At 25.4% G+C, this 27,383-nt stretch overlaps 2 protein-coding genes across 2 annotated transcripts; both read right to left on the reverse strand.

Moving 5' to 3' along the window:
• Positions 1–252: 252 nt before the first annotated feature.
• Positions 253–8,862, reverse strand: LOC145831853 (sodium-dependent phosphate transporter 1-A-like). Its single transcript, XM_082939195.1, has 14 exons — positions 8,752–8,862; positions 7,191–7,351; positions 6,907–7,066; positions 6,549–6,689; positions 6,251–6,336; positions 5,121–5,349; positions 4,332–4,426; positions 3,943–4,006; positions 3,548–3,609; positions 3,329–3,403; positions 3,010–3,200; positions 2,494–2,682; positions 1,788–1,872; positions 253–411 (listed from the first exon to the last, which is right to left on the reverse strand). The coding sequence occupies exons 1-14, from the start codon at positions 8,786–8,788 to the stop codon at positions 253–255; spliced, it is 1,734 nt and encodes a 577-aa protein (XP_082795321.1). The 5' UTR covers positions 8,789–8,862.
• Positions 8,863–18,685: 9,823 nt separating this feature from the next.
• LOC145832337 (macrophage mannose receptor 1-like) lies at positions 18,686–27,209 on the reverse strand. The gene is made up of 3 exons (XM_082939655.1): positions 27,188–27,209; positions 26,607–26,718; positions 18,686–19,829 (listed from the first exon to the last, which is right to left on the reverse strand). Exons 1-3 carry the CDS (start codon positions 27,207–27,209, stop codon positions 18,686–18,688), a joined length of 1,278 nt encoding a protein of 425 aa, XP_082795781.1.
• Between the last annotated feature and the right edge of the window lie 174 nt (positions 27,210–27,383).

Below are 27,383 nucleotides of genomic sequence, written 5' to 3' on the forward strand. Positions count from 1 at the left end.
ACTAATATTTTTTTTGGATTTTAAAAACGCCTTAAAGCGTTAAAACAGCTATAAGCAAAAAGTAAAATAGTTGCTTAAATATAAGAAGTAAAAATCTATACATGTATTTATATAAATAATTTTTCATTAATTACTTTCTAGTTTATGATTTCAAAGTTAAAAAAAAATTCGAATAAAAAATTTCAAAACTCCTTCAATGCAAAGTCACAAAAAAGTTTAAAGACTTTTTTTAGCTTATGTAAATTTAAACATTCAGATACCAACGCACTTCATAAGAACCCACATTGAAAAAGCACTAAATAATCCGGACATTGGCACAGTCACGAACCAAGCGACTACTATGTTCTTTACAATGTCCCAATCAACAGCATTTTTTGATTGACTCCAACCAATGAAAACTACAGCACCGACCTTAATTACGAAACAACCGTTTAATGATTAATGCAATCGTTAATGTTTCTAAATAAAATTATGATATTTATCTGCTAAAACGTGCATTCATCATCTCTTTTACAAATTATAAAATACAAGTTTGCTCTCCTCAGTAAGATTGAAAGTGGTCATTTGCCTTTTTGTTAATTTTTGTAAAAATTGCATTAAATCTAAAGAAAAACGAACTATTATTATTCTTTTTACTGGATAGAATTAGACTTCTTGTTTTCAAATCTACCTTTGTTGTTTTCTTCTATAAATTATTTAGAAGCAATCTAAGTTTAAATCAAACCAGATTTTGTCTTGTTTTTTGCGTTTTTTAGTTTAACGATTGCTTAAAGTTATCCTCAGTTTTTTTTAAAAACTTCAAAAATAGACTATTATAGTTCTAATACTTATCAATAAAAATTGTCATTACTACCTTTCTTAAACATTGTATAGTGCTTATCGAAAAGCAAATTAGATTGATTGAACACTTACATTCTTTTTGAATACAATTGAAAAAATTCAAGTAAACTTCAAATTTCCTTTATAAAAATATTTAAAAAAAATATGTTTCAATCGACTTGTAAAACAATTTTTAGCTTAATCTTTTTTATGTGCTCTAAGTTTAAAAAAAGGTTTTACTCTCCTTTTAGCCCATTGTGTTCACTAGTATGGTACAAAATTACTTATATTTTATTTGATCAGTTTATGTTTTTACTTCGTCTTGGTTTTGTTAAATTTTATTATACAAATGTTTATTTTTACAAAAATTGACTTTAAGAAAAACTTATTATTAACTATTAGTATGTATATTTTTGTACAGTTAATACAAAATGTGTTTTAGCTTAAAACTTATATAAACTAGGTAAATTAATCATAATATCGTTTTTATCATTTTTGTTTTTAATATACTGTATTTTTATCATTTTGTTTGCAGTGTGTATTTCTTTTAAGTAGTTTTTGTTTTCTTATAAACTCCAATACTCATTAAAATAATATATTTCAAATTTTGTTTTAAATATAACTTTAAATCATAAACAATAACAATATTAGCTAAAGGAACTTGAGTACTTTTTTTTCACAAAATAATTAAATTATTACATATAACAAAGTTAAAACAAGTTGTTTATGTGTAAAGTAAATATATTGTTTAATTTAACAACAAAGATATATAAAAGCTGTTAAGTTAATGGAAGAGTTTAATTGATTCTTAACTATAAAACTAAATTTAAAAATATAAGATAAATAAATTTAAAATTTTAGTAGTTAAGTTTTATGTAAATAGTTCAACAGGAAATAAGAAAAACTGAACAAATTGTTTTGTAAAATAATTATGACTGACTAATATAAATACATCTGTGAAAACTAACTTTGCAATGGGTAGTTGAGACTGGTAGACCTAAGTTTGAAGCAACTATAACGGTAGCAGCAGTCATTAACTCAATGCAAAAACCACTAAAAGTTGTTACTTTTTAACAAAACAAAGTAAACTTGGTGATATAAAAAAATTTTAAAGTAAATAACTTTTACAATTTAAAATTTTTGTTGTATACACCTCTTTTTATTTTAAAGTTTATTTGCTAAAAAAGTACGCATTACAACAGAAACTCCTTTTATAATTTTTTTTTCTTTTTCTCCTTCAAAAGTTTTTAGTTACTTGTTAAACAATATAATCTTTCAATTTAATAAGAGAAAAAATTACCTAAAGTAAACACTCGATTACAATTTTTCATAAAGTTTGTGTTACATTACGCACACCAAATAAAAAAAAACCTAAAAGGTAATAAAAAAGAAGAGGTGCTTTTAATTAGTCTATATTATCTATGTTATCTTTTTTTAGTTTTGTAATTTCGACGTAAAAAGTTTTTTTTTGTCTTTAAGCTGCAATATAAAATAAATTTTAGTAGTTTACATATTTTAAGAAAAATAAATAAAAACATCAGTTAATAAAAAAATAATATGACACTAAATAACTTAAACTATATAAAAAGTATAATGTTGTATTTTACAGTTTTTCAAAGTACTACTTTATATAAAAATGTACAATAAGTCTTGCAGTTTAGCACAATTATATACCTTGACGAAGTAATTTTTGTCAAGTTTTTTCCTAAAGTATCAATGACACGCCTGCCAAGTGTCCACAATCCAAAACATATTCCTGCGCTTCCGTAGAACAACAAGTACCACGGGGTGGTTCGATGTGTGGTTGCTACATACCCATCTTGGAATATCAGCCACATTCCAATTAGCGGTCCGATAGAGTTGCTGTATTGTATAACCATGTTTAAAAAAACTTTTATAAAAAGTGAGCTGAGCAAAATACTGGTTAAAATATATTAAATTTTGCACTTATATCAATTATTAATAGCTTAACAATTTCGGTTTAAAACATTTATTTTTTTTGCTTTTGGGTGAGTATTGAATTGTAAAACGGTTTTAAATTAAAGCCATAGGTGAAAGCATTAAACGAATTCTGAAGTAATTTTAATGAGGTATCGAGTTTCATGAAAGGAAAAAGAATGACAGTTTAACTGGCGTTTAACGGTATCAATGGCGTTTAACGGTATCAATGACGTTTAAGGGTATCACCACCTGACGTCGTTGCCACCATGGGCGAAACTTGCAAAACAAGCAGTGAGGATTTGAAGTGGGGAGAAAAGGCGGTCCTCCACCTTGGTGTTGCCTGCAACGTCAACCACTTCATTTTCAACCGACTCGATATCGAGTTTATTGCTATTTTTCTCACTAAGAACTTTTTTACTTTCTCCTATACCCTCGTCATCCTATTTACGAGCAATCATAAAAAGTCACGAATTTTCTTAGTCAAAGGAAAAGAACAATTAAGTTTTCTTTATTGAGTAAAAAACTCGTGTAATAAAAATTTATTTATAAAACCAAAACGAAAACTTACTTCACTTCCTATAAAGTTTATCTTTTCATGTTGCTGTATAAGAAAATCTTCTTTATTATTGCAAAGTACTATTTCCTAAAAAAATTTAAAATGTAGTAATATTATTAATATTATTAATATATTAAATGTATTATAAAGCATAAATAAGTTGTTAATTTGGTAAATACATTAAATACATTCTTATTGGAAAGGTGTTATTTTTAACGATTCAAAACTTACTTTAGTTTGTGTTGAAGTTTTTTCTTTTCTATCTGTTGTTATAGCTCCAAATTCGTTTTCATCTATGCAATATTTTTTAAACATATTACTTAAAAGCTGTTCGTGCCAAGGTTAAAGAAAATGTTTTTAAATTATTTGAAAAAGATTGAAATAGACAGTTAATCAATAAAATTGTATGAAATAGAGCAACTTTACCTTGAACTTTAAAAATTGTGTTAGTTTTGTATGAGTAAACTTTTTCAAATAAAATAAACTAGCATACTTGTTTAATAGAAACTAAAATAGCTTTTATCAAATCACACGTTATTTTAAAAATATTTGTATTAGTTTTTCTGTAAACATTTTGAAAAAGTTGTTTTAATTTTAAGACTAAAATTTAAGTATAACAAACATACCAATGCAAACATTCTCCTGAAGTTTTTTGTTAACTGTTTGACTTAAGTCTTTTACATTTGTGTGCTGAAAGCATATATTGTATCAATAAAATATTTTTTGTATTAACATAAAAGCTCTTTTTAAAAGTTAATCTGAAACAAACTTTTTTTTAGTTTTATTACCTAAAATGCTTCTACAGCGAATAAGGTCAAACAATTATGTATATTTAAACTATTTTAGAAAAACACTGATTTAATAATAAAAATTTTATTGTTTTAGATTATTGTCTAATTCTTTTTATTGTCTTTCAAAATAAACAGAAATAGAAATAAAGTTTTGTGAATGCTGTAGTCACTTGGTATTTTTCATTTTTTATATCAATAAAATACGAGCAGAGGAGAAAACTTACCGGTAAATCTTTTTTGTTTTCTGGAGTGTCATAACCAGAGTCACCTGGTTTATGAACTTTGCAATTTCCAATTTCCATTAGATTTACTTCTTCAACTAAGTATTTTTTTTTAATAAAAAATAGAGTTTTAAAACTGCAAAAACAGCTTTAACTGTTGTATCATGGTATTTACATAGTTTATTTATCTATGTTATTAATAGTAGTTCTCCCTTGTTTTTGAACAAAATATTAAATTTAAAAAAAATCAATTCAAAAATACGTATACATTAAAAATTATGTGCCTTCTTCGTTTTAGTAAATTACTTAATATTAAAAAAATTATTAGAAAAAAAACAAAAGCAGTTTTTTTTATTTTATACTATAATTTTTTTATAAATGGTCTATTAAACTATAAAACTATTTTAAATAATATGTGTTTTATACATAAATATAAACAGAGAATAGTAAACGCGGTATAAGTTATTGAATATACGTTTAAATCTTTTATCTAACTTTTGAAGCTAGAACTTAACCGAAATACCAATAACTTAATTCAAATCAAAATAAATTAATCATTTTAAAAGTTAAGGATAATTGAAAGTCATCGTTATATTACTTTTTTCATTACGTGTTAAGTTAGTTAGTGTATTTAAAGCCTTACAATTAAATTTAAAGCCTTTTTAAATTAAATAATACAATCAGTTGTTTTAATATAAATTTTAGTATAAATTTTTACTATATGTATTAAAAAACTCAATTTAAAAATTGTTCTAAACAATAAGGTTAAAGTTTAGAAAGCTTTTAACTTACTTCTTTGAACAAGCTTAACATCTTTTACAATCCGTGGTATATAGAAGAAATAAACACAAATAAATACCAGTAGACCACAAATCAAAGAAATTAAAACAGTTTTGCTTATTTCAACATTCCCAAGACCAATAATGCTTACTCCACTGTACAATATTGAAAATATATTTATGAATATGGTGACAGAATAGAATAGTGGTAATAGTATTTTGCTGTACTTCAATTGATTTTTCTGTTTTAGTTTAAAAATTGTTTGTTATTACTTTATTACACAAAACATTTTAGTTTTAATACTGAGATGACAGTTTAGTTCAATAGAAAATGTGAAGTATAGCACATTAAACTAAAAAACAGTTTTAGTAAACAAGTTATAACAAGCTTATTCCTATGGGAGTTTTGAAGTTGTTTCGTAACTATTGAAATGTTAAATTTTAAAATTATGAATAAATAATTTAAACTTAAAAAACTAGTAAGTAGTTAAGACACTAGATTTATATAAAAATGTACTTACAGGCAAAAAAAAAAATTACAAATAAAAAACATGTTATATTAACAAATTTAACAAAAAATAGTTTAACAACTTTTACTATGATTTAAATTTTCCTATAAAATCTAATTTTTGCATATAACCGTATTTCTTTTTTTAGATGATATTTAACTTAAAGCTATGATTTTCAGGTAAAATAAGCAGGAGTAAAACTAAAATTTGTAAGTTTAAATTTTTTAAGGTTTTTTTGTTAATTTTAAGTGCGTTAGTTTTATATGTAATTTAAAATACATTTCAAAAAAGATAGTTTAAAAGACAGAAGGTATATATGCTGAAAAATACTTAACCAAACCAAAACAAGTTGGTATTAAATTTGTAAAGTTTTAAATTTAACATTCAGGTAAAAGGGAGACGTTACAGTTAGAGTATTGTTGCAATTAGCAGCAACTTTTTTGTTTTAAGAACTGTTTCAATTTAAAGACTTAATTAAATTAATGGACAAACATATCTAACTGTTTTGTTTTAAGACTTTACATGAATGCCTTTAATGCATACTACCAAATTCCTAAACTGTACTTCAAGTTCTGTTAATTTAAAAAGTGGCAAACATTCTACGGTATAACTTTTAAAAATACAAAAGTTTTACTTGGTTGTTAATTGCTTTCTGAACAATCCAAAAAAGAGCAACAGACGCTAAACCAGATAACACCGGAGACAAAAACCAACTTCCTACTATAATTAAAAATATTTAGTTAACAGCTGTACAATAAAAGTCTTTTAAAAAAATTCAGTAGAGTAAAAGTTAATAAAATATTTAGTGCTATTTTTTAGATTAGTTTTTTCAAGAATAAGGTTGTTAAAATCTAAAAATATTTCTAAGAAAGAAACAAGCAGTACTGTTTGCATTCTTGCAGCGATATAGGCTTAAACTAAAGTTCATTTACCAATCTGTATAAGTTTTGTCCAATTAACTCCGTCAGTGCCAGTGACAACCAGCGAAAATCCAATACAAGCTCCCACTATGCTATGAGTTCCACTAACTGGAAGTTTTAAAACCGTTGCTATCAACTGCCATACTGCGGATCCTAATAGTTTTTTCTTGATTTAGTACTCAATTGAGCATCATTTTTCTATTTTTAAAGATAGCATCAAAATTAAACAAAGTACACTTAATATAATTATTTACCTTAGTTTTGTGCATTCAATTTGTCTTTACATATTTCAAAAATATTACTTGGCATTGTTGTTACAGTACAATTAATAGTAATTGATACATACTAAATATAAAAAAAGTTTTAGAACCTATCATTGCTGATAAAAATCCGAGCATGAGGAGTTCAGTTCCATTTTCCATACCAGTATACTCTTCGGGATCAAGTATTCCTTTTCTTATCGTTTTTCCAACTTTGCTCCCCATCAGTACTGCTCCGAGCGTCTCGAAAATTGTCGCTAGAATACAAGCCTGGTAAAAGTTGAATATATTTTGTTTAAAAAATTTTTGTTAAAAACATAACCAAGTTATCAATACTAACAAATTTGCGTTTTTAGACATGCTTTGTAAGTCGCTCAAACTAAAAATTAACAACCTGCTTTAAAGTAAGTACTTTCGATCCAACAGCACTGCCGAAGCTGTTTGCAACATCGTTAGCACCTACTGCAAAAGCTAGCACGAACGCAACAATAAAGCCAATAATAAGAATCCACAACAGTGATGCACTTTCGACTGATGTTACAGCATTAGTTGCTGCTGTTTATTTGTTTGTTTTAATAGATTTTAATTATTGTTTTTAACAGTTAGACACAACTTAATATAAATATATAATTTTACAACTAAAAACAAGAAGCTTAGACCGCTGTAAATAGGTTCTTTAGTAACTAATAATAGTTTTTGCTCAACTGTTACTTTTTTAGTACTGGTTCATAAACATACCTTGTGCTTTTTATTCTTAGCTTGTTATTATATTATAGCTATATAATGTCATTATGTATAAAAAATGTAGATATGATTTAATTGTTTTAAATCTAATTTAATCTAAAAGTTAAAACTTTTAAACAACTACAAAAAAACTATTTAAAGTAATTTCAAAAATCTATTAAATAATTTTACATTGAAAATATTTGTGTGACTCAGTAAAGTTTTTATGCACAATAAGTTACTATTTACACACACTAATAGGCATCAGTAAACAACTTGAGAAACACTAAACAAACAGTAGTATTTTAGTATTTTATTGTGTAAAATCGATTTTCAAAAAGGTAAGAGTAAATATATAATTCAAAAAGAAAAAAAGTAAGTTTTTATAAATGCCATTAACTATGTTTTTTTATAAAGCATACTTTATAAAAGTGTTTGTAAAAAATAAAAAAAAAGCAAAAACTACCTAAGGATAAAACATTAAATATACACAATAATTATAATGTGCTAATTTAAGCACTGTTATAAAACTGGATTTGTATTTGAAAATCAGCCAAACAGGCGATAAGCCGGCTTATCATTTGCGCAAACAAGAAAAAAGCCGGCTACGAACAACAAGATTATAGCATTTTGTGTTGTTTCAACCAATCACGTACTATTAGTTTCATGAAACAAACTTACACTTAGATTTTTTTTTCCTATAACGAGCTGAACTTTCTGTTGATTACTAAGTCTAAAAGTTCTCTTTTGCCTTACATACTTTCTATTTAAAAACTTTTTACTACTATAATCCAAAAATTACACAATAAAAATAATTCTAGGCAACATAGTTTGCAAAAAGTTCTTTTCAAAAGTTTATTTCTATCGTTAAATTACAACAAATATTTAGTAATAAAAAGAGTTGGTAATAACTGATCAAATTTATTTTATAAATAGATTACTTATAACATACCATTTAATCTAAATAACAAGTAATGTTTTTTAAACAAGTTAACAAACTAAGGTAATTTTTATAAAATTCCCTTTAAAAATGTTTAAATTAATTGAAATAAAAAATAAAAAATTAATGTATACATTTCAAACCAAAAAACTGTATTAGAAAATATGAATTTTAACTTTATATTAATGCATTATGTTTCAAATTAAAATGTCTAAGCACTTTGTATTTTACTTATAAACTTACTCAACGACTTTTATATACTTCAGAAATATAAAAATAATAAGAAACTAACTATCTAGAACATATGCGAAACTTGAAGTAGCTTCCATGTTAAAGCTTTTTGAATTACAGTATTCCTTATAACTCTGAAAAGTTATGGTTTATTTAAAAAAAACTAAATCTGTTTTAACCGTACAAACTAATGTTTTAGTTCCAAGTTTGGAACACTTTACTGCTACTTATAAACTATTACGCTTCAATGAACGTTTGGTTATTGTGTTGTCACAAAGCGCGCCAAAAAAAAACTTATTTCAAAGAACAAATGTAGCTTATAAAGTGCAACAAACTCTAACACATTTCTTATTTAAAATTTGTAATCTCTTCCTTAACGACAAGTTTAATGCGAAAAAAAAAGTTTACTTCAACGCTTAGACTTTATATAAAGAAAAAAAGCTAAAGTTACACACAAGGCAGGTCGCAGACATACAGCCAAACATGCAACTATCACGCGGAGTTATGTTGCTGTATTCTCATTGGATAAAAGATTAAAAAAGGTAGGGCGGTTTAACTGTGTGGTGTTTTAACTCTTTTTGTTTTAAAGTGTTAAAAAAGAAAATTCACTTACAAAATGTTTAAGTTAAGTTAGTAAATCTTAAACTAATCATACTCATAAAATGTTGGTAATTATTGTTAAACATACTCTTTCGAATCGAAAAAGAAAAGTATGTACCTATAAATATTAAAACAAACAATAAGCTTTAGAAATTTTTTATAACTTTTAGAAAGCAAGTTTATGAAAACATGATTATCTATGACAATCCTAATCATATGAAATTTTTAAGCTAAAAAGTGTTTTTATTTGTTAAAACTTTCTTTTAGTCATCAGAATTAAGGGCAGGGTTTTCCAAACCGTTTTTTACAAGGTCCCCTTTGATAAAATTACAAAAGCTCAGAAAAAAATTCTAAAAAAATAATCTTAAGTACGCCTAAGACCTTTTTTTGCCTTAATCATCACCACCAGAGTATCTAGTGTAAGTTTCGAAACTACCCTTAAATACGCTTAGGACCTTTTTTTCATCATCAACTCAAGAATATTGTGTGCAAGTTTCAAATTTTGGCCTTATAGCCCATTTTATAGTTTACTTGTCCCCCTCCGTTGCAGCTTATCACCCCTTAAATCTTTGAAATTGCCCCAACAAAGGCCATATGACCCACTTTGGGAAACCCTGATTTAGGAGAAGGTGAAGTTTTGCAGATATTAAAAATTAGCAAATTTTCGCAGTTTTAATGTTTAAAAGTTTTCTAGTTTTAATGTAATCTATTACACTTACAACTCTTATTTACTTTTAACAAAAAACATTTTAAACAATTTTCCTTGATTTAAAAATACCTCATTTTTTATTTAGATTTAAAAAAAATATTATTTTTACTATAAAGTCCAGCTTATTCTTTACGTTTTTATTCTTTGTAAAGGTTAACACGTTTCAAATAAATTCAATGGATCTTACAGTTCTTGATTATTTGAAACAGAAAGCAAATTAAGTTATTTGTCTGATTTATAGATATCACGTTTTTTATTTTGATTGAAAAAAACCAAAAAAACATTTTCATAACCTTAAAGTCCAAATGTTTTATAACGTGTTTATTCTTTATAAGGGTAAACACGTTTCCAATATACTTAATAAAGTTTCCAACTCTTATTTAAACAAAAAACATATTAAGCAATTTCTCTTGCTTTGTAGATATAACTTTTTTATTTAAAATAAACAAAAACATCAAAATATACTATTTTTATGATGTTAAAGTCCAATTAAATATTATATATTTACTCTTTACAAAATAAATACGTTTCGAAAATTTATAAAGGTTACAATTCTCAATTGATTTAATCAAAAACATCTTAAAAGTCTTCTACTGCTTTGTAGATATCACATTTTTTATACGATAACATCAAAAAAATATTTGACTGTGTTTTTGTGCAATTCATGTTAAAATTTTTATCTTTGTTTATTAAACGACAAAAAACCGCTTAAAATATTTGGTCCTAGGACCTGGTACACGAAAAATTATTTCGGTTATCGAGTCGTACACCACTTAGATACCTTATAACATCTTGTCCAGGACAAGACTATTGAGTTTAAGTATGCTTGAAAAGCCTTTTATTCTAAGCACATCACTCGCAAACGCTGCTTAAAAAAAGGGAAAAAAAGTAAAATTGTAGTAGCATTAAGAGTGTTGTTCTTTTATACATACAATCAAAAGTCATTCAAGTTTGATTGTTGAACGACCAAAACAGTTTTGATTTTTAACAACTTATTTAAAATTTATTAAAACCAAGTTCGTTCAAACTTAGTTGCTAAATGGTGAAATTATTTGCAATGTTTAAAAACTTATTTAAAATTAAAAATAAGTTGCTGTTGTACTTGTTTAAACAATACATTAAAGAAGTATTCTTACTAAAAAAATTGTTACAAGCGCGCAACGTTTTTTTGCGAGATTAACTAAAAAAGTGGTTTTATTATTACTAAAATGTAAATCAAAAATATCTATAATTATTTTTTTTTATTGTTTTAAAAATTTATAACTACGATACTATTGATTTATAAAAAAAATATACTTTATGTTTTAACAAAATTCTCAGTAAACTTAGGCTAAGAAAAAAGTTTCAGAAACGTGCTTGTTTAATCACAAACAAAATTCAAGTTATTTATTGTTTATAAGCACATAAAATTAACGTTGTAAAATTACTTTTGAACAAACCAATGAAAATTCTTTGCTACACTTGCCATTGTAATTGATAAAAAAAACAAATGATATAAAAAAATATTTACATCTAGATATAATAATAACTCGTTTTGCTTATACAAAATACTTTTATACTTGACAGCAAATTAAATACTTAGAAGTACACTCAAGTTACAATTGTGCAAAAAAAAATATTTATAACTGTATAACATAGTTTATACTTAATTTTGTGACAAGTACCTGCAAAGAAACAATTAAACCTTACTTTCTTAGTGTTGAATAGTCGAATTAAAATAAGCTGCTATATTTTAATGAAAACATTCAAGGACTATTAAATATGCTCATAAGTTCTACACTACAGGATAAATTATATTGTTGGCTAAAAACCTATGCTAAACTAAAAACAATCACCCGGATAAATATAACAAATACAGTAGCCTCTCGCGAATCTTCACAGCAAAAGTGCGTTATTAATCAAGAGAAATTAAGTATAGGAGAGATAGCAAGTATACCTATATATTGGCTGCTTTCTGTTAATGCATCTAATTAGAAATAGTTTTGGGACTTTCTCAATTTTAATTACTTATTTACTTAACTAATTTTCATTCAAGTTGTACATATGTATGTAGTTTGGTGCTATAATAGCTATCTTTCTTCGAAATAATAATGATAAACTATAAGAAAGTTATATTAATAAAAATTGCTTATGTGTATACTTTTTCTAAATTCCTTATCCGCACAAAATTAAAAACTTTTTTCATGGTATAAGAAAAAGTTCAAAAAATTTATTGAGTTGAAATAAAAATTTATACCATAAATATTGTGAGAAATTTAACATTCTCCCTTGTTTAATTTAAAAGTATAAAGAGGGTAGTACAATAATGCAAATGTTTACTTTTTTTTGTTTTTTTTTTGACAATTCTGAAGTGTGTATACAAACGAGTGCGTAGATTTGCGTCAGGTTACTCTATTTAAAGTCATTTTAAATAATAATCTTTTACATGCGTTGGTTTATTTACTTTTGTTAATTTGTTCGGCAAATTGTTTTACTTAAGATAAGCTGTATTTTTTAATATATTTACAAAGTTATTAATCAATAAATTATTGTTTAGTTATATCAAATCGAAATCAGGATGATCAAAATTTAAGATTATTCTACATTTAAGTTTTTTGACATAATTCATTAAAGCTTAGGCTTTTGTTCAGCTTAAAATTTTTAATTTATTGTTATAAATATAACAAAAGTTAATATGTGACACTTGTTTTAAACCAAATATTTATACTATGTTAAAACACGCTTGTATTTTAAAGTTCCAGTTTTGTAGTTTTTATAACCTTATAAAATATGTTCATTACTCAATACTGTAACTAAGTTTGTTAAAGCAACGAATATGTTTCTTTAATCATCCTTTTGTTCAAGTTTTTCAAAAAAATATAAATAATTTTAAGTTATTGCATTTAAATGTTATGGTAATTAAGTGTGTACGCAATAAAATTACTGAAAAATTTGATTGTTAAATTAAAACTAATGTATTAATTTGCAACCTTTTAAACTTATTGTTGGATTATAAATTAAGTTTTGAAGTCTTTGTAATCACTTAAATTAACAGCAAAAATAAAACTTATTTCACATAGAATTAAATTTATTATCAATGTTTGGTTTCAACTGAAATTACTAATGCGGCTCTTATACAATTTTTAGATATAAAAATTTATAAACATATGAGAAGTTCCGGCTTTAATGTAAACATTTTAAAGCATACAATCGTTAAAACAAAGTGAAGTTAATACTTAAAAAAATTAAGTTGCTAAACCCTTTTGTGTTAAATGATTTATATACAGTAAAGTTTACTTTATTTTTTATTAAATTTCAATTTTAGTGGTTTTTGCATTAGTTAATGACTACTGCTACCATTATAGTTGCTTCGAACTTAGGCCTACCAGTCTCAACTACCCATTGAAAAGTTAGTTTTCACAGAAGTTTTTATATTAGACATAGTTACTTTATACAGTTTTTTTAGTCTTAAATAGTTTTTCTTAATTACGTTAAAACTATTTACATAAACTTATATTTTGTAAGCATTTGAAACTTATTTAGCCTGTACTTATTTTGATTTTAATTTAATATTTTAGAATCTGTTTAACTCTTCCATTAACTTAACAGTTTTAATACTTTTTCTTGTTGTTAGATTAAACAATAAATTGAATTTATTTATTAGAGAATAGTTGTATTAAAGGTCCTCTAGTTTAAAATATAGTAATCCAAATTAAATTGCAATAAACAATAATATTTTCTAGTAAATTGAAGATATCTTTTTTTGTTTGTTATTGGAGTTAACAAAATAAATAATAAATTTAAAAGAAGTACATACTGCAACCAAAAAAAAAATTATATAATGAAAAAACAAAATGAGAAAAACGATGCTTAGTAGAAGAACAAATTTTTGGACTATAAAAATGAAGTTGCAGTTTTTATGATTTATTATAATTCATTTATATAGTTTAGATATACTTTAAGCTAAAACACATTTTGTATTAACTGTACAAATATATACGTGTTTTTAGTAAACAGTTAGTTTTTATTAAAGTGATGTATATATATATATATATATATATGTATCTAATTATAGAAGTAGTTTATTTCGTTCTGAGGAGATGCACAAAGCATTGAAACTAAGTAAACGAATTGAAAATTAGTTTTTTTTTATATTATAAATATATCTAATTATATGTATATTATGTCTATATATATTATAAAAGTTAAAGTAAATCAAGACGAAGTAAAAACTTAAACAGAATTGTTTGAATAAAAGTCAAGTTTACCTTAAATATTTTTGTATTACATAGAAAAGCACAATGGGCTCAAAATTACATGATAACTCGAATTCGGACAATTCAAAATCTTACAAAATTGTTTATTGGGCCACAAATCAAAAAGTGTAACAAGTAACAAAAAAAAAATTATAGGTTATACTTCTATAATAGTAAAAATAATATTTTGTTAAAAAATAATTTTTTTAAACACTAAAAATTAGTACTTTTAAAAGGAAACTTAGCATTATCTCAAAAAATGTTAAGAAGTTTTCAAAGAAAATAAAGTTTTTTAGGTATTAACTAAACCTACAACCGGTGTTGTGGTTCTTTAAATTTTCATTATTGAATTTTAATTGACAGAATTTAAGCTGTTAGAACTTGAATAGTCTCAAAAGGTGGGTCAAGCGTCTATTGAATTATCTGGTGACTAAGAAATCAAATTAAAAATTATTTTAAGTTAGATAGAAATGGATTTTATGTTTTCACAACTTATTTTGTTTCTTATTTGCTTTAATTACTTCAGAAGTTGTGTAAGTTTAAATCAAACTAGTTTTTTTATTCTAACAATTACTCAAATCTATCAACAAATTTTGTTAAAAAGTTGAAAAAAAAAAAAATACAGTTGTAATACTTACTCATAAATGTTATTTTTATTGTTTTTCTTATACATATTATAGCTTTTTCGAAAAAGTGAATTAACTTTATTGAACACTTAAAGTTTTACATTCTTTTTAATTACATTTTTAAAGAAAAGTAGACTTCAACATTTTCTTTACAAAATATTAAAAAAAAATTTCTAATCACCTGTAAAATTATTTTCAGCTTTTTGTTTTGTATGTGATCTACCTTAGAAAAAATAATTTAGATAAAGGCTTCTACAGAAAATTTTAATTGTATGAAAAAAAACTTCTTTCCTTCAACAATTAAACTTTTAAACGAATCTACGAAAAAGAACAAAAGCTGATGTGGAAGGAAAGTCGAGAATGGCTTTTTATTTGCAAAAGGTTTTATCATATGTTAAACTTTCTTTTTGAAAGATTGACTGTAATAAACTTCTTGTAACGCTGTTGTCTAGTCAGCGTAGTCGAGTCTAACAAATTGTTGTTTATATATACGAAGAAAAGCGCAAAGGCAGTGAAATACTCGGCTCAGTTTTATTTTACGCTCGACAGATAGAATCTTAGACGCACATCTGTGAGCAGAGCATTAAAAAATTGTTTATTATTTCGTTTAAGTTTATTTTAAGAGATTTAGCTGTATCGTGTTTTAAATTAACTATCTTAGTAGTAATTTTTATATAAGCAAGCAATTTTTAGTTAGTGACAGATTTTTATTTTTTACAATAGTCTAACAGTAATTAGGACAGGTTGTAAATAAGTTACTCACGATACCAAAATTAACTCTTTTAATCTCAGTAAAAATAGTAAAAAGAGCTGTTATCAACCTCAACATTTAAAAAGGCGTTTAGCCAAGGGAACCCTCACAAGGGCGACCGATCAACGAATATATAAGCTGTTAAAGGGAAATCAAGTCATAAATGACTTTGCGGCACTTACAGAAACTACGGCAAACTTAGCCAGTACGTCACTTAGACTTTATTTGTCGATTACATTGTTGTTTTGGTCATTCTTTTGTTTGCCAGTTACTGTTATTAATAAGAGAGTATATTCTTAAAAAACACTGATTCAACCAGTTTTACTATCACATGTTTTTATAAATAAACTAAACTTAAAAGATACATGAAACGTTTAGTGAATCAAAAATTGTTTATAGCTAATGAGCGTTGACTTTATTAGTTGAGATAATTATCGGAATAGCTTGCTCTGAGATCAAAATTGTCTTTTAAAAAACATCTAAATAAAAGTTATGTACAGTAATATAAAAAAAGTTGCCGAGCGTTTTCTATAAAAAAAACTAGAAAAAATAATTTCAAGTAAACAAATGAGATAAAACATTTAGAAGGTATAGCTTAGTTAATTCCTTTTTTTCTAGGTAGCGTATTAAATGTTTTTTTTAATTTGTAGACAATACGTTAGTAACTGTAACTTAAGCTTATAAGCAATGTATGTACTATAAATAGCTTTTGTTCAAGCTTCTTTTACTATGATTCGTACACAATGTTATAAAGTAATTATTAAGACGTTGGAAAAAGAAAAATAATATATAATAAAATATTTACAATTTTTATCCCAAACTTTGTTTTTAAAACATAAAGTTCGTTAATAGTTACTACCTATATAAACACTATACATAATTATACATGCTTTTTCTGCTTTTTTTTAAATGTGTGTTAATGATTTATAGACTCCGTAGATCTGTTCTTAAATTTATTTAAGAGCAGTGAAACGCCGTTAGTCGGAATAAAGTTTTAAAACAATAACATATGTGGTACAATTTTTAACAGTTTTCTGCTTCATAAATGTTTCTTTACACAGTAGGATAATTTATTAAATACTACTACATATATTTGTTTATGTTTATATGCTATAAACATATTTTTAACTGTAGTGTTTAATTCGTTTTTTCAAGTCTGCTTTTATAAAGGTTAGGTATTAAAATTCTAATGCAATAACTTTAAAAACTCACTAAATTTAAAGCAACACTTTTTATCGAGAAGTTTAAATTGATTTAAATTTGTGCTGGTCGAGTCAAGTATTGATAGAATTTTAAATCAAAATTTTATCTATATTCCTGAATCTAAATCGTCAAATTTATGCAAGTAGATAATTACTTAACAATAATAAAACCTAAGTTTAGATTTACAGTTTAATCCCTATATCAAAATAAAATATTTTAATATATTCACAGTACTTAGACTGTTTTTAAATTGTGATTTTATTAAAAAACAACCTATGTTTTTGCACGTAAGCTTAGTTTGTTAAGTTTGTTTCAATACGAAAAATGTAAGCTCATAGTATCCTTAAAATCTTATTTACTTTATATATTTATTTTTCAGAATAATTTGTTTAATTTAATGTACTTTTTTGATGAAACCCTGTTTTAAAATTAGGTTTTAAAACTATAAATTTCATAAAGCAATATATATATATATATATATACTTATACAGTCGGATACTTTAAAGAAACTAGTTGTTGTCTAAAAAAACTAGATATCAATTTTTCTAAACAAACACGTTTGAGCATATAACAATTTCTAAAATCAATGTCTATTTGATAAGATTAAACAATTTTCTTTATGAGTTTAGACTCTAAACCATAGAAAATAAAGGCTAAATTTTAAATTATATCTAAAAACTTTATTTTTTTATTTCGATTTTTATTTTCTATCGAAAAAATTTAGAGCTAATAATTATCTTTCAAACTGTTTGTTTCAAGTTGGCTTTTAAATTGTTAAATAACTGATTATATGGTTTTATTTCTTTTTCAACTTTAGTTTTTGATTGTTTATTTCTTGTAAAAGCAGTTTTAACAAAAATTGGTGCTTTTCTTTATTAAAAACAATTTTAAATTTTTGTTTAATAAATAACTAATATCATTAAAAATTAATGCTACGTCTATTTATTGGAATAATTAAATGCTACATCTTTAATTCTACTTTCAGAACTTAAAATCCTTCGAAAAATTAGTAAAAACATTACCTTTACGAAGAAACCTTTATTTTATACCTTTATTTAGTTTTAGATTTTTATTTTGAATAACTTTATGCTTGGTAAACTCACTAAATTTCTGTTTTTCTAACATGCACTGCTTCAAAAAAAATAATAATAAACTAACTCACTATATAACAATACAAAAATAATCAACGATGAAACTGAAAACTAAAAAAAGATAGAAGAAAACACATCAATAAATTTGAAAAAAAGTAAGTTTTAAAAAACTCATGTTGTCTTTTTAAGTTTATAAGACTTAATTTTAGTAATTAACGGTTGTAAAAATTTAAATACCTACTTCTTAAGATATTGGTAGATTGCATTTATATCATAAAACGTTTTTGTTTTCAACTACAAAAAAAAAGCAAGTGTCTTATAATAACAAATTTATTTATCAGTAGTAAATTTATTTTAAAACAAATTAATAAAGAATTTACATAAGGTTTGCAAAGATTAGAGATGAAAACTGTTTTAGTTTTAAAGCAATGGGGATTAGTTTTAAGGACAAAGTGAATAGTAGAAAAGTTAAAAACTACCTAAGAAAATTTCACACAATAGGCATATCTGAATACTACACATAAAAGTGTTAAATTACGGTCTTGTTTAAAAAATGAACTGTTTTATTCGTCCATTTAAATGATCATTAAAACTAAATAAAGTTGAAAGAATATTAATAAATAAAAATTAAACAAAACAACTTGTAAAACAATTCTGTCTTTATTAGATTTAAACTGCAGATGGACATTTTGTTGACTAGTTAGACCAATAAAACTTTAAAGCTTTTTTTTTAGATTCAACAAAAATTACTTTAAATCATGATCATTACAAACTTACACGTTAGTTTTGTTGGCAGATGAACATCATTTCTCTGGAACACATTTCATCCCTCCACTTTCCTTTGTACACGTGATTGACCGCAACGCATTTTCTCCATCTAGACTGCGACTTGTTCGCATGTTTGGACCAGTTTTTAAAACTTTCCTCAGTTAAAACAGAACCGTCTTGCCAAGTAAAGTACTTGTCTTTAGTTTGATCATTTAGACCAATCCAAAAGTATTTAACAATACTACTTTCGCTCTTAAACATTTTTTTGGATAAAAAAGTGTTTTCAGCTTCTGATGTAATCTTTGCAAGTTGCGAGTTTTGCTCCTGACATATTTGCACACTATCGTACCAAGATTTAATTTCGTAGTAAAACTTGAAACATTTTTTGTTATATTTAAAAAAGCCTTTTTGGCAATTTACTTCGGCTTTGTTTGGAGTCGTTTTTACACTCTTTGAAGTTGTTACTTTATTTGTAGCAACATATACAGTTGAAGTTGTAGTCTCTTGGTATTCTATTTCGTCTGCAATCGCATTTAGTCCTTCTTCGAAAACGCAAATCTTTTGCTTGGAATCGAAATAGCTTCCAGCCGAGCATTCGTACGTAGTCATTTCTCCTTGGTTGCACCAAACGTATGAATTATTCCAATAAGGATGCGAAAAATAACCTACTCTTCCTGAACACAATTCGTCATCATCGTACATATCTGCGGGCGTCTTGACCACATGGCTTTCAGGAGGATCAAACTGGCAGACGTGCAAGTTGTAACTGTCGCAAGGCGCTGATCGCCAAGTGAAAAAAGCTTCCGTTGCTAAGACTACACAGCTGTTTGCTCGCGGCTGGTTCGGGTGGTCTCGATCCCAAGCGTCATATCGTAAAGGGGTTTCTCCGTCCCAATTAAAAGACTCTTTGAAAACGTCGTACCTGAGAGAAATAAAGTAACTTTGAGAACGAATGTGGTTTCTTTGTATGAAGGAGGCGATATCTTGCTGTTGGAACTCATCTTCGACGGTCGCTAATGCACCACCGAGTGACGCACAATGCTCTGAGGCTTTCTTGTAAGTTTGAATTTGACTTGCAAACTTGTAGCAGTAGTTCCCAAGTAAAACGGCGTTGTTATTGCATTCAGCCGACTGGCAGATTGTCTTTACTACGCCACTGAATATTAACAAAATCACAAATGATTTCATGTTGTATATTAAAACTTGGTTATCATACTGAAACAATCTTTCATTAAAATAGATGCAGTTTACATAACGTTCAAGTTGTAAGCTTTTAAAACTCTAATCATATCAGTACTCTACTTGTTAAAATAATTTTAATAACCTTTAGATTTATTAACTTGTAAGGGCAAATAAAAGTTATACAGTATTTTTTTCTTTAAATTGTAAATTAAAATACAAAACTTTACTTATTACATTCATTTATTTGGCTGATTTTAGCGTGTAACTCTAAAACAAAATGGTCTCTTAAATATTTCTCATGCTGTTCTTTAAATATATTCATAGTTAAAAAAGCTTAAAATATAAAAATAAGTGTTAAATAATTGTAAAATAACATTTTTAACCTACTAAAAAAACGTTTTGTAGAAAACTAAATTAAGTAAAACACTTAGAAATTTTTACATAATTTTAAAGATACTTTTCTTTTGAAAAAACATTTCATTGTAACTGTTAGTTTGAAACTAATCCTAAAAATTTCTTTTATTAAAATTCTTTTTTGTATTTTATAAAGATACTACTGTTTTCAGTATGCTATTTAATCAAGAAGATACCTAATTCTATATTAAAACGGTTATTGTAATAAAATATTTTTACATTATTTTTTTGAATTGCATCTTTTAGTACTTGTTGGCGCTTAGTAAAAAATTTTGACGCAGTAAAAGTATAGTACACCTTGAAATATAAAAAGCATTCTAAATCTCTATTCTGGTTTACCTTATTAATCATTTTACAAAAACTACATATTGTTCAAAATTTATTCTAATAATATTTTGGAACGATTTTTTTTTTGCTAACATTCTAAAATTAATATTAGATTAACTGATTTTATGTTTTTAATTTGCTGTTATAAAAGTTTTTATTTTTTTATTCTATTTTAGTTATGAAAACTTAATAAAAAACAAAAACAAAATTATTAGTCGTTAGTTAAACCTATTTAAACAATTTTATTTTAACAATTTTTAAACTAAGCCTGTTAACTATTTTATATTTCAATAGCTTTAGTTTGTACTTTACCTGTTGAAATTACATCTAAACTAAAAGCATCTACTAAAGATTTTAATAAGATTGGTTGTAGCAAAATAAAAAGATAGCTTAACTTTCTGAATTGAAATCGATAAACCATTAATTTTTAAAAATAACATGTTTATACAATTTAAAAGCTTTAAGTGGTGTATAAAAGTCTCAAAAACTAATTATTCTAATAAAAAATATAACAAAACGTTAAATAAATTTTCAAATAAGTTATAAAAAACATAAAGCAGTTCTATCACAGGTTAAGTATATAAAAACTAATTGTTATAAATTAAAAAAAAAATGCGTTTCAAGTTTGTGCAAACTAAAATTTCAAAATATTTACTTTAAATAATTTTGAGACAAACAAAATAAAAAAATATATATAAAAAGTATTTACTTTTTGATAAATTATTAACTAATATAAACAATGTTGTTGCAGCAAATAAAATCAATTATAAACTATTGTATTATACTACTTTAGAAGAGCTGTTTCATAAATCGTTTTGTTAATTATACTGAATTTTATAATCGTTACATTAAGCACATTTTAAATTCTTAAAAACGAAACTTAAGTTTAGTATTACGGATTTAAATCTTTACTGTTTTACCTTCAAACAAAGATTAGTTTAAAGGTTTATAAGTAACTCCTTGCTATTGTATATTCAAACTACAATGACTTAATTATCTATTGCTAAAAAGTTTTGTTTTGAACAACACAGCAATAATACAAAACTTTATTCATTGCAATTTTTTATAGTTTAAGCTACTAATTTTAACTAAAAATTAAATTGTCAGTTTTTTTGAAACTAAAAGAAAAGCTTATAAGTTTACAAATATATTTGCTACAAAAAAGTAATAGGTATTGTTTACTTTGCTTTTTAAGATTTTAAATAAATGTTGGTTATAATTAAATATATGCATATATATGCTAAAGTTTTGATAGTTAACAGTTAAATGAAGAAACAATAAAGTAATCGATGCTTTTAAATATGGTCAACCAACCTGATGTAAAAAAAGCATTTCAGTCATTTAGCTACACACCATCAATTACTTTCACTATTTTGATTTATTTCACAGTCCTGGACAAAACATAAAAAGGTACCCAAGAGGTGTGCGACTCGATAACTGAAAGGTTTTTTGTTAACCAGGTCCTAGGACCAAATATTCCAGCGTTTTTTTTTTTGTCGTTCAATAAACTCTAACTATGTAAAAACCTTATTCTTTAGTATTAAAACTATACTACTTTTTAAACGTGAAGGAATTAAAAAACTATACGGTTAAAAAAACAATTATGAAATATAACTCAGATTGACTTGAATTGAAAAAAAATAAAATAAATTCAGACTAATAAACTAAAATGTGCTTAATTAAAATGAATGCTAAAATAAAGATAGTTAAATCGAAAACCTATTGCGCTCAAAAAAAAAACATTCTTTTTGTCTAATCGATTTATTATATATTCTACAACTGTAAAAATATGTATACCTATAAACTCAACTATGACAAGATAAATAGTTTAACAAGACAAAGTAAAAACACTTTATACTCCATCAACTTAAAAAAATAAAAAGTTTTAAAATATTTTAGTTAAGAATATTACCAACTTTATGTTTTTAAAATATTTAATAATCGTTTTACACAATGCACAGTTTAATGATTTTTTTACTACTAGTCTAAAATATAATAAATAAAAAAATAGTAATTGAAATTGACTCTATCTAGTTAAACAAATATCAATAGAATTCATTCAACATATTCTGTAATAGGTAGTATAAAGTTATATTTAGATATAAAGTCATTACATGTGAAATCCTAAAAAAAGCTGAATAAATCAGTTTATTTTTGATTAGTAAAGCAGTGATTCTAAAACATACGTAGTAAAAGCACATATGACTAACTAAAAAAAGTGAATTTGTAAAACTAAATTTAGAGTATAAGATTTTTAAGAACTAAAGGTGCTATTTTATACTTAACTATCTATTTTAGTTTTTACAAACTAATAACAGTGTGAAAACAAAAAACATATAAATTTTAATGCTAAAAGGTTAAAAAAAATTATCAAAAAATATAAATAGTAATAGATATTTTTGCGTTGCTTAGACTGTTCGTCTTTTTATTTTTGAACTTTAATTTATACAAGTTTTTTAAAACTTGTTAAGTTTAATTTATCGTAGTATATCAATTAAACATGTATTTGCCTTTTTAAGCAAATTTCAGTTTTTTTTTCAAGTATAACTAATAAACTCGCAGTAGGACTTGTTTGATAAAAGTTTGTCAGGAATAGAATTATAAGTAAACCAATACTTAATTTTAATTTGGATGTCTTTTTAGACAACGGTATTTTACAAACGTTTAGAACAGGGTTTCCTAAACATTTTTCATAAAGCCTCTCTAAAAGAAATTGAAAAAAAGTTGCCTCCTCCAGTAAGATTTCTTAAAAAACTTCCATAAGATTTTTTTTTTCTTTACTCTTTTTTACCAACTCCAGACCATCTAAGGATTTTTTTAATGGTGGCTTTATGACCCTTCTTTCTTTGAATCTTATGACCCCCTCTTAACTTTCTAAAATGGTCCACTTTAAGAAGCCCTGCTCTAATGTTAGTTTAAAAACGGCCCTTAAATTTGCTTAATTTTTGCTCTTAATCATGAACTCCAGAGTATCTAGGGAAAGTTTTAAAAATAATAGTTTTCCTGTAATATCTAAGTGTAGGTTTCAAAACTACCCTTGAATACGCCATATGACCCACTTCGTAAAAACACTGATTTTAAAGTTTAAATTTATAAATTAAAGTTATAGGTTAAGAGTAACAGCAAAGAGATAAAAAATATTTTTAATAAGATATAATTTTTATTGTTGCTTTTACTGATGTTCGGTATATTGTTCTTTTTCAACAAGTGACTTTTTTACTTGTACCCACTTTTGGACAAGTGTAACTTTTGTACGGATAACTCTAGTTCTTGTTCCTAGCCTCAGTTCCGTACCTTTAAGTATTTAAAGCTAAACATTTACTTCCATCCCCTTTTATATTAACCATGACCCTTTGAATATCAGAGAAAATGCAACAATAAAAACTATATTTTTTTAAAGACTTTTATTAAAGATTACTTTTTTTCTGTTTTCAATTCAGATTTTGTTTACTATATTAAACAAAAATACAAGAGTTTATTTTAAAATGCTATATTGAACGACTGGTTTCGTTCTTATTAGGACTCATCAGGCAGACATAGTCGTGAGAAACTGCTGTTGGAATCTAACTAAACGGATTATAGTACATAAGCGCTGAAGCGACCGTTTATTGATAAAGTTTTTTTTAAAATTACAATCTTTCACAGCTCAAGGTCTAAGACATTGTGAGATTATAGTCTATGCTCGTTTGGTCAGTTTTAACCAGTATTTATTTCGGCCATCACCAACAAAATTGAGATGTTTTACGCCATCATAACACATATGGAACCTCACCACACGACCAACAACAACAGTATTCAAGACAACCTACGACCAGTTTCGTACTATTGTTGTTGTTGGGTGTGAAAGTTAATTATTTATTATGATGGCGCGAAACATTTCAACTTTGTTGATGATGGCCTAAATAAATACGGGTTAATGCTTAATTAGAAATTTAAGTACAAGTAGTTGAAGAAACAATTGTATAAGTTCTAGAAGTTTTTAAATTGTTTGTTAAATTATTGAGGATGCAATTAAAATTCATAATTTAAAGAAAACATGTAGACTTTTTTTAAAGTTTAATCTAATAATTAAAACTGAACAGGTTTGATAACATAGTGTTTGAACAAAACTATTAAACAAAACTATTCTAAAGACGTAAAATTCGCTAAATGTATAACTCTTATTTTAATCTAAATTATTAAAACTTCCGCATGCCTCGTGATCATTAAAACAAAAATTATTTACTTGAGTTTTTAAGAACTGCAAAAAAACTAAAGTACATGAAACTAAATGATAAAATAAAAACAGTTGTTATTGAATGCCTACCTTTAGAATTTTTTCAGTAGATTTCTTTTATAGCAATTGCAGCCTTGTTTTAGTTGCAGAATTTTTTTTTTAAATGGTACCAGACTATTGTGCACGGCAAGATGCTAACTAACCTTAAATATTTATTCTGCAAATATAGAAACTACTATACCGGCTGAAAAAATGATACAAGAGTCACTTCCTTATGTTCGAAAAATTGCTTATGAAAACAAGTGCATTTAAGATGTATTAAATTTGGAAAAAAATATATTGTAAAATTTCTGACCTTATCTGATGTGATCCAAAAGTTGCTTAGAGTCTCTTTTTTTCGTTACAATCTTTAAACCGATAAAATATTTCACTCATACATTAAAGGGAGGTGAAGTCGTCACTTTTGCTCTTATATGAGTTAAAAAACCTCTGAAAACATAATAACTCTAGTTTGTTTCATTTTGTAAAACATAAGAAAGTCAAATTTGTGACAATTGATTTTATTAAATACATGGATTGCGTGAAATTGTGTCTACCTGAAAAGTTCTTATCATAACAAGATAGAGGTCGTAGTATATTGTATGGACTTTTGTTGATGGCTGTGCTAGTTTTCTTTGTAGTACAAAAATTTAAATTTTTGAAGTAAATTCTTTTTTATTGTTTGTTTGTTAGTAGAATGTCAAGGAAAACATTATATTTGCTAGTAAGAAAATTTCAAGGTACAAAATTAAATTTTATTTTTTTTTACCAATCATATCAATGCAAATATGACCCATTATATATAAAAGAATACAAATCTTTCATTTAAAGCTTGCAACTATTAGGTTTAAATCAACTTTACTTCACAAAAATGTTGTTTCACAATATCAAAAGACTTCGGTAATGAGGCAAACATACGTATTTTTAGATTGCTATTTAAAAGAGTTTTAATTTGGTTTTAGTCTAAATTTTATGAAAACAAAAAACTTCTTTTTATTCAAATTAATTACTTAATCTGTAACTATTTTTTTCAATAAATTTAGAATTTTTAGTTCAGGGACCCTGGTGTAATGAAAACCTTTCGGTCATCGGTAATGTAACATACATATATCTTTTTGAAAATGTACTTTATGTGTGGTTGCTCCAATAAATTCTAATAACTTTTCTATCAGAAAGTAAAAGCCTCAAGAATTGAATGAAAGTTTACACACAATAACTTTGCATATATTTTAGAACATGCAATGCTGATCTTACAATTATTTTCAAATGAGTAACTCAGCAGTTTGTGCATCTAACTCTTTTTTATCAATATTTTACTCTAATATATAGTTAAGCAACTTTTATGGTCAGTGAAAGATAGATTTACGAAAAAATTTCTTTTACATGACTAAATAAAAAAGTCAAATGTTCTGGAGAATTTACTGATTTTTCAAAGAAGTTTTTTAAAGTTCCAGATTCTTTCTCTATTTTTGACTGAATTTTCAAGTACCATGAGTTTCCAGTTTTTTTTTGGTCGCCTATGTGCGACAGCAAAACAAGAGCCTTGTCAATGAATCAGTTTACAGAATTAGGTGGCATAAAAAATGGCGATGGAGAAGTACTTCTCTGTACATCAGCAACGCCTACTTGACTCAACAGTAATGAATTAATCACAACAGCCCTACTGTACATGGGAGTACAGACGCATCGTCGGTCAACCTAGTGTGCATTGTAACTTGCAAATGAGACTTTAAAAGTTCATAGGGAGACATTCACGCGTGGGAAAAGATGATTGATGGCCGTGACAATTGACGTTCTACAATCAGCAAGAGGTTGATAAGATAAGCAGTTTTTAGAAGACTAAAGGAGGGGAGGGAATAAGAATGAACTTAATTGTATTTCTTTATTTATTTGTTTTAAATACTTTTGTGTTTGCTTTTTTATTTAAACACACACCACATATAGCCGATTATTGTAAATTTTTAATTATCTATTTTATACCAATACCTAATGTCTACAAAGCTACGTTTTTTTTATTAGACAAAAATATAATTACGAACATAAACTACAGCTAAAAAAAATTATTCACATTCAATTAGTTTTTGGGAAAATTTAAATATTAAAAAAATATGTTTAATGATATACCACAGATGTTCTTGTGCTAAAACTTTATTTCAACTAACGGCGTTTCACTGCTCTCAAATAAATTTAAGAACAGATCTACGGAGTCTATAAAATATTAACACACATTAGAAAAAAAGCATATTGATATATGTATAGCTTTTACTTAATGTTTAAAAACCTTTGTAATCATTTTAAATTTTGTGAGCGTAAAATAATACATTTAAACTGCTTACATTTTTTATGATCTATTTCCATAATAATATTAGTGAAAATTAAATATTTTATTTACTACCATGTTTCGGTGGCAAAAAGTTTTACGATCTTGTCATGTACAATAAAGTAGTAAATATTATCTGTTTTTATTTTTACAATTTTTTTTTATGTTGATAATTAAACCGAATATAAGTTTTTAAGTATTTGTTTATTTTA

Source organism: Thalia democratica, chromosome 3 (assembly GCF_965202585.1).
Source record: "Thalia democratica chromosome 3, ktThaDemo2.hap1.1, whole genome shotgun sequence".
Lineage (NCBI taxonomy): Eukaryota > Metazoa > Chordata > Thaliacea > Salpida > Salpidae > Thalia > Thalia democratica.

Excerpts from the sequence above, each read along its gene's own strand:
- LOC145831853 (XM_082939195.1), bottom strand. The coding sequence starts at position 8,788 with ATGGAAGCTACTTCAAGTTTCGCATATGTTCTAGATA. Across the intron at positions 4,427-5,120 it reads TGTTAAGCTTGTTCAAAGAA|TTGAAGAAGTAAATCTAATG; the intron begins GTAAGTTAAAAG and ends AAAAATACTTAG. Across the intron at positions 412-1,787 it reads TCTCAACTACCCATTGCAAA|GTCGGTGCTGTAGTTTTCAT; the intron begins GTTAGTTTTCAC and ends TTCGTAATTAAG.
- LOC145832337 (XM_082939655.1), bottom strand. The coding sequence starts at position 27,209 with ATGGAAATAGATCATAAAAAAT. Across the intron at positions 26,719-27,187 it reads GGAAATAGATCATAAAAAAT|TTCATTCTTATTCCCTCCCC; the intron begins GTAAGCAGTTTA and ends AATACAATTAAG. Across the intron at positions 19,830-26,606 it reads TCAATCATCTTTTCCCACGC|TGGCGTAGTAAAGACAATCT; the intron begins GTGAATGTCTCC and ends GTTAATATTCAG.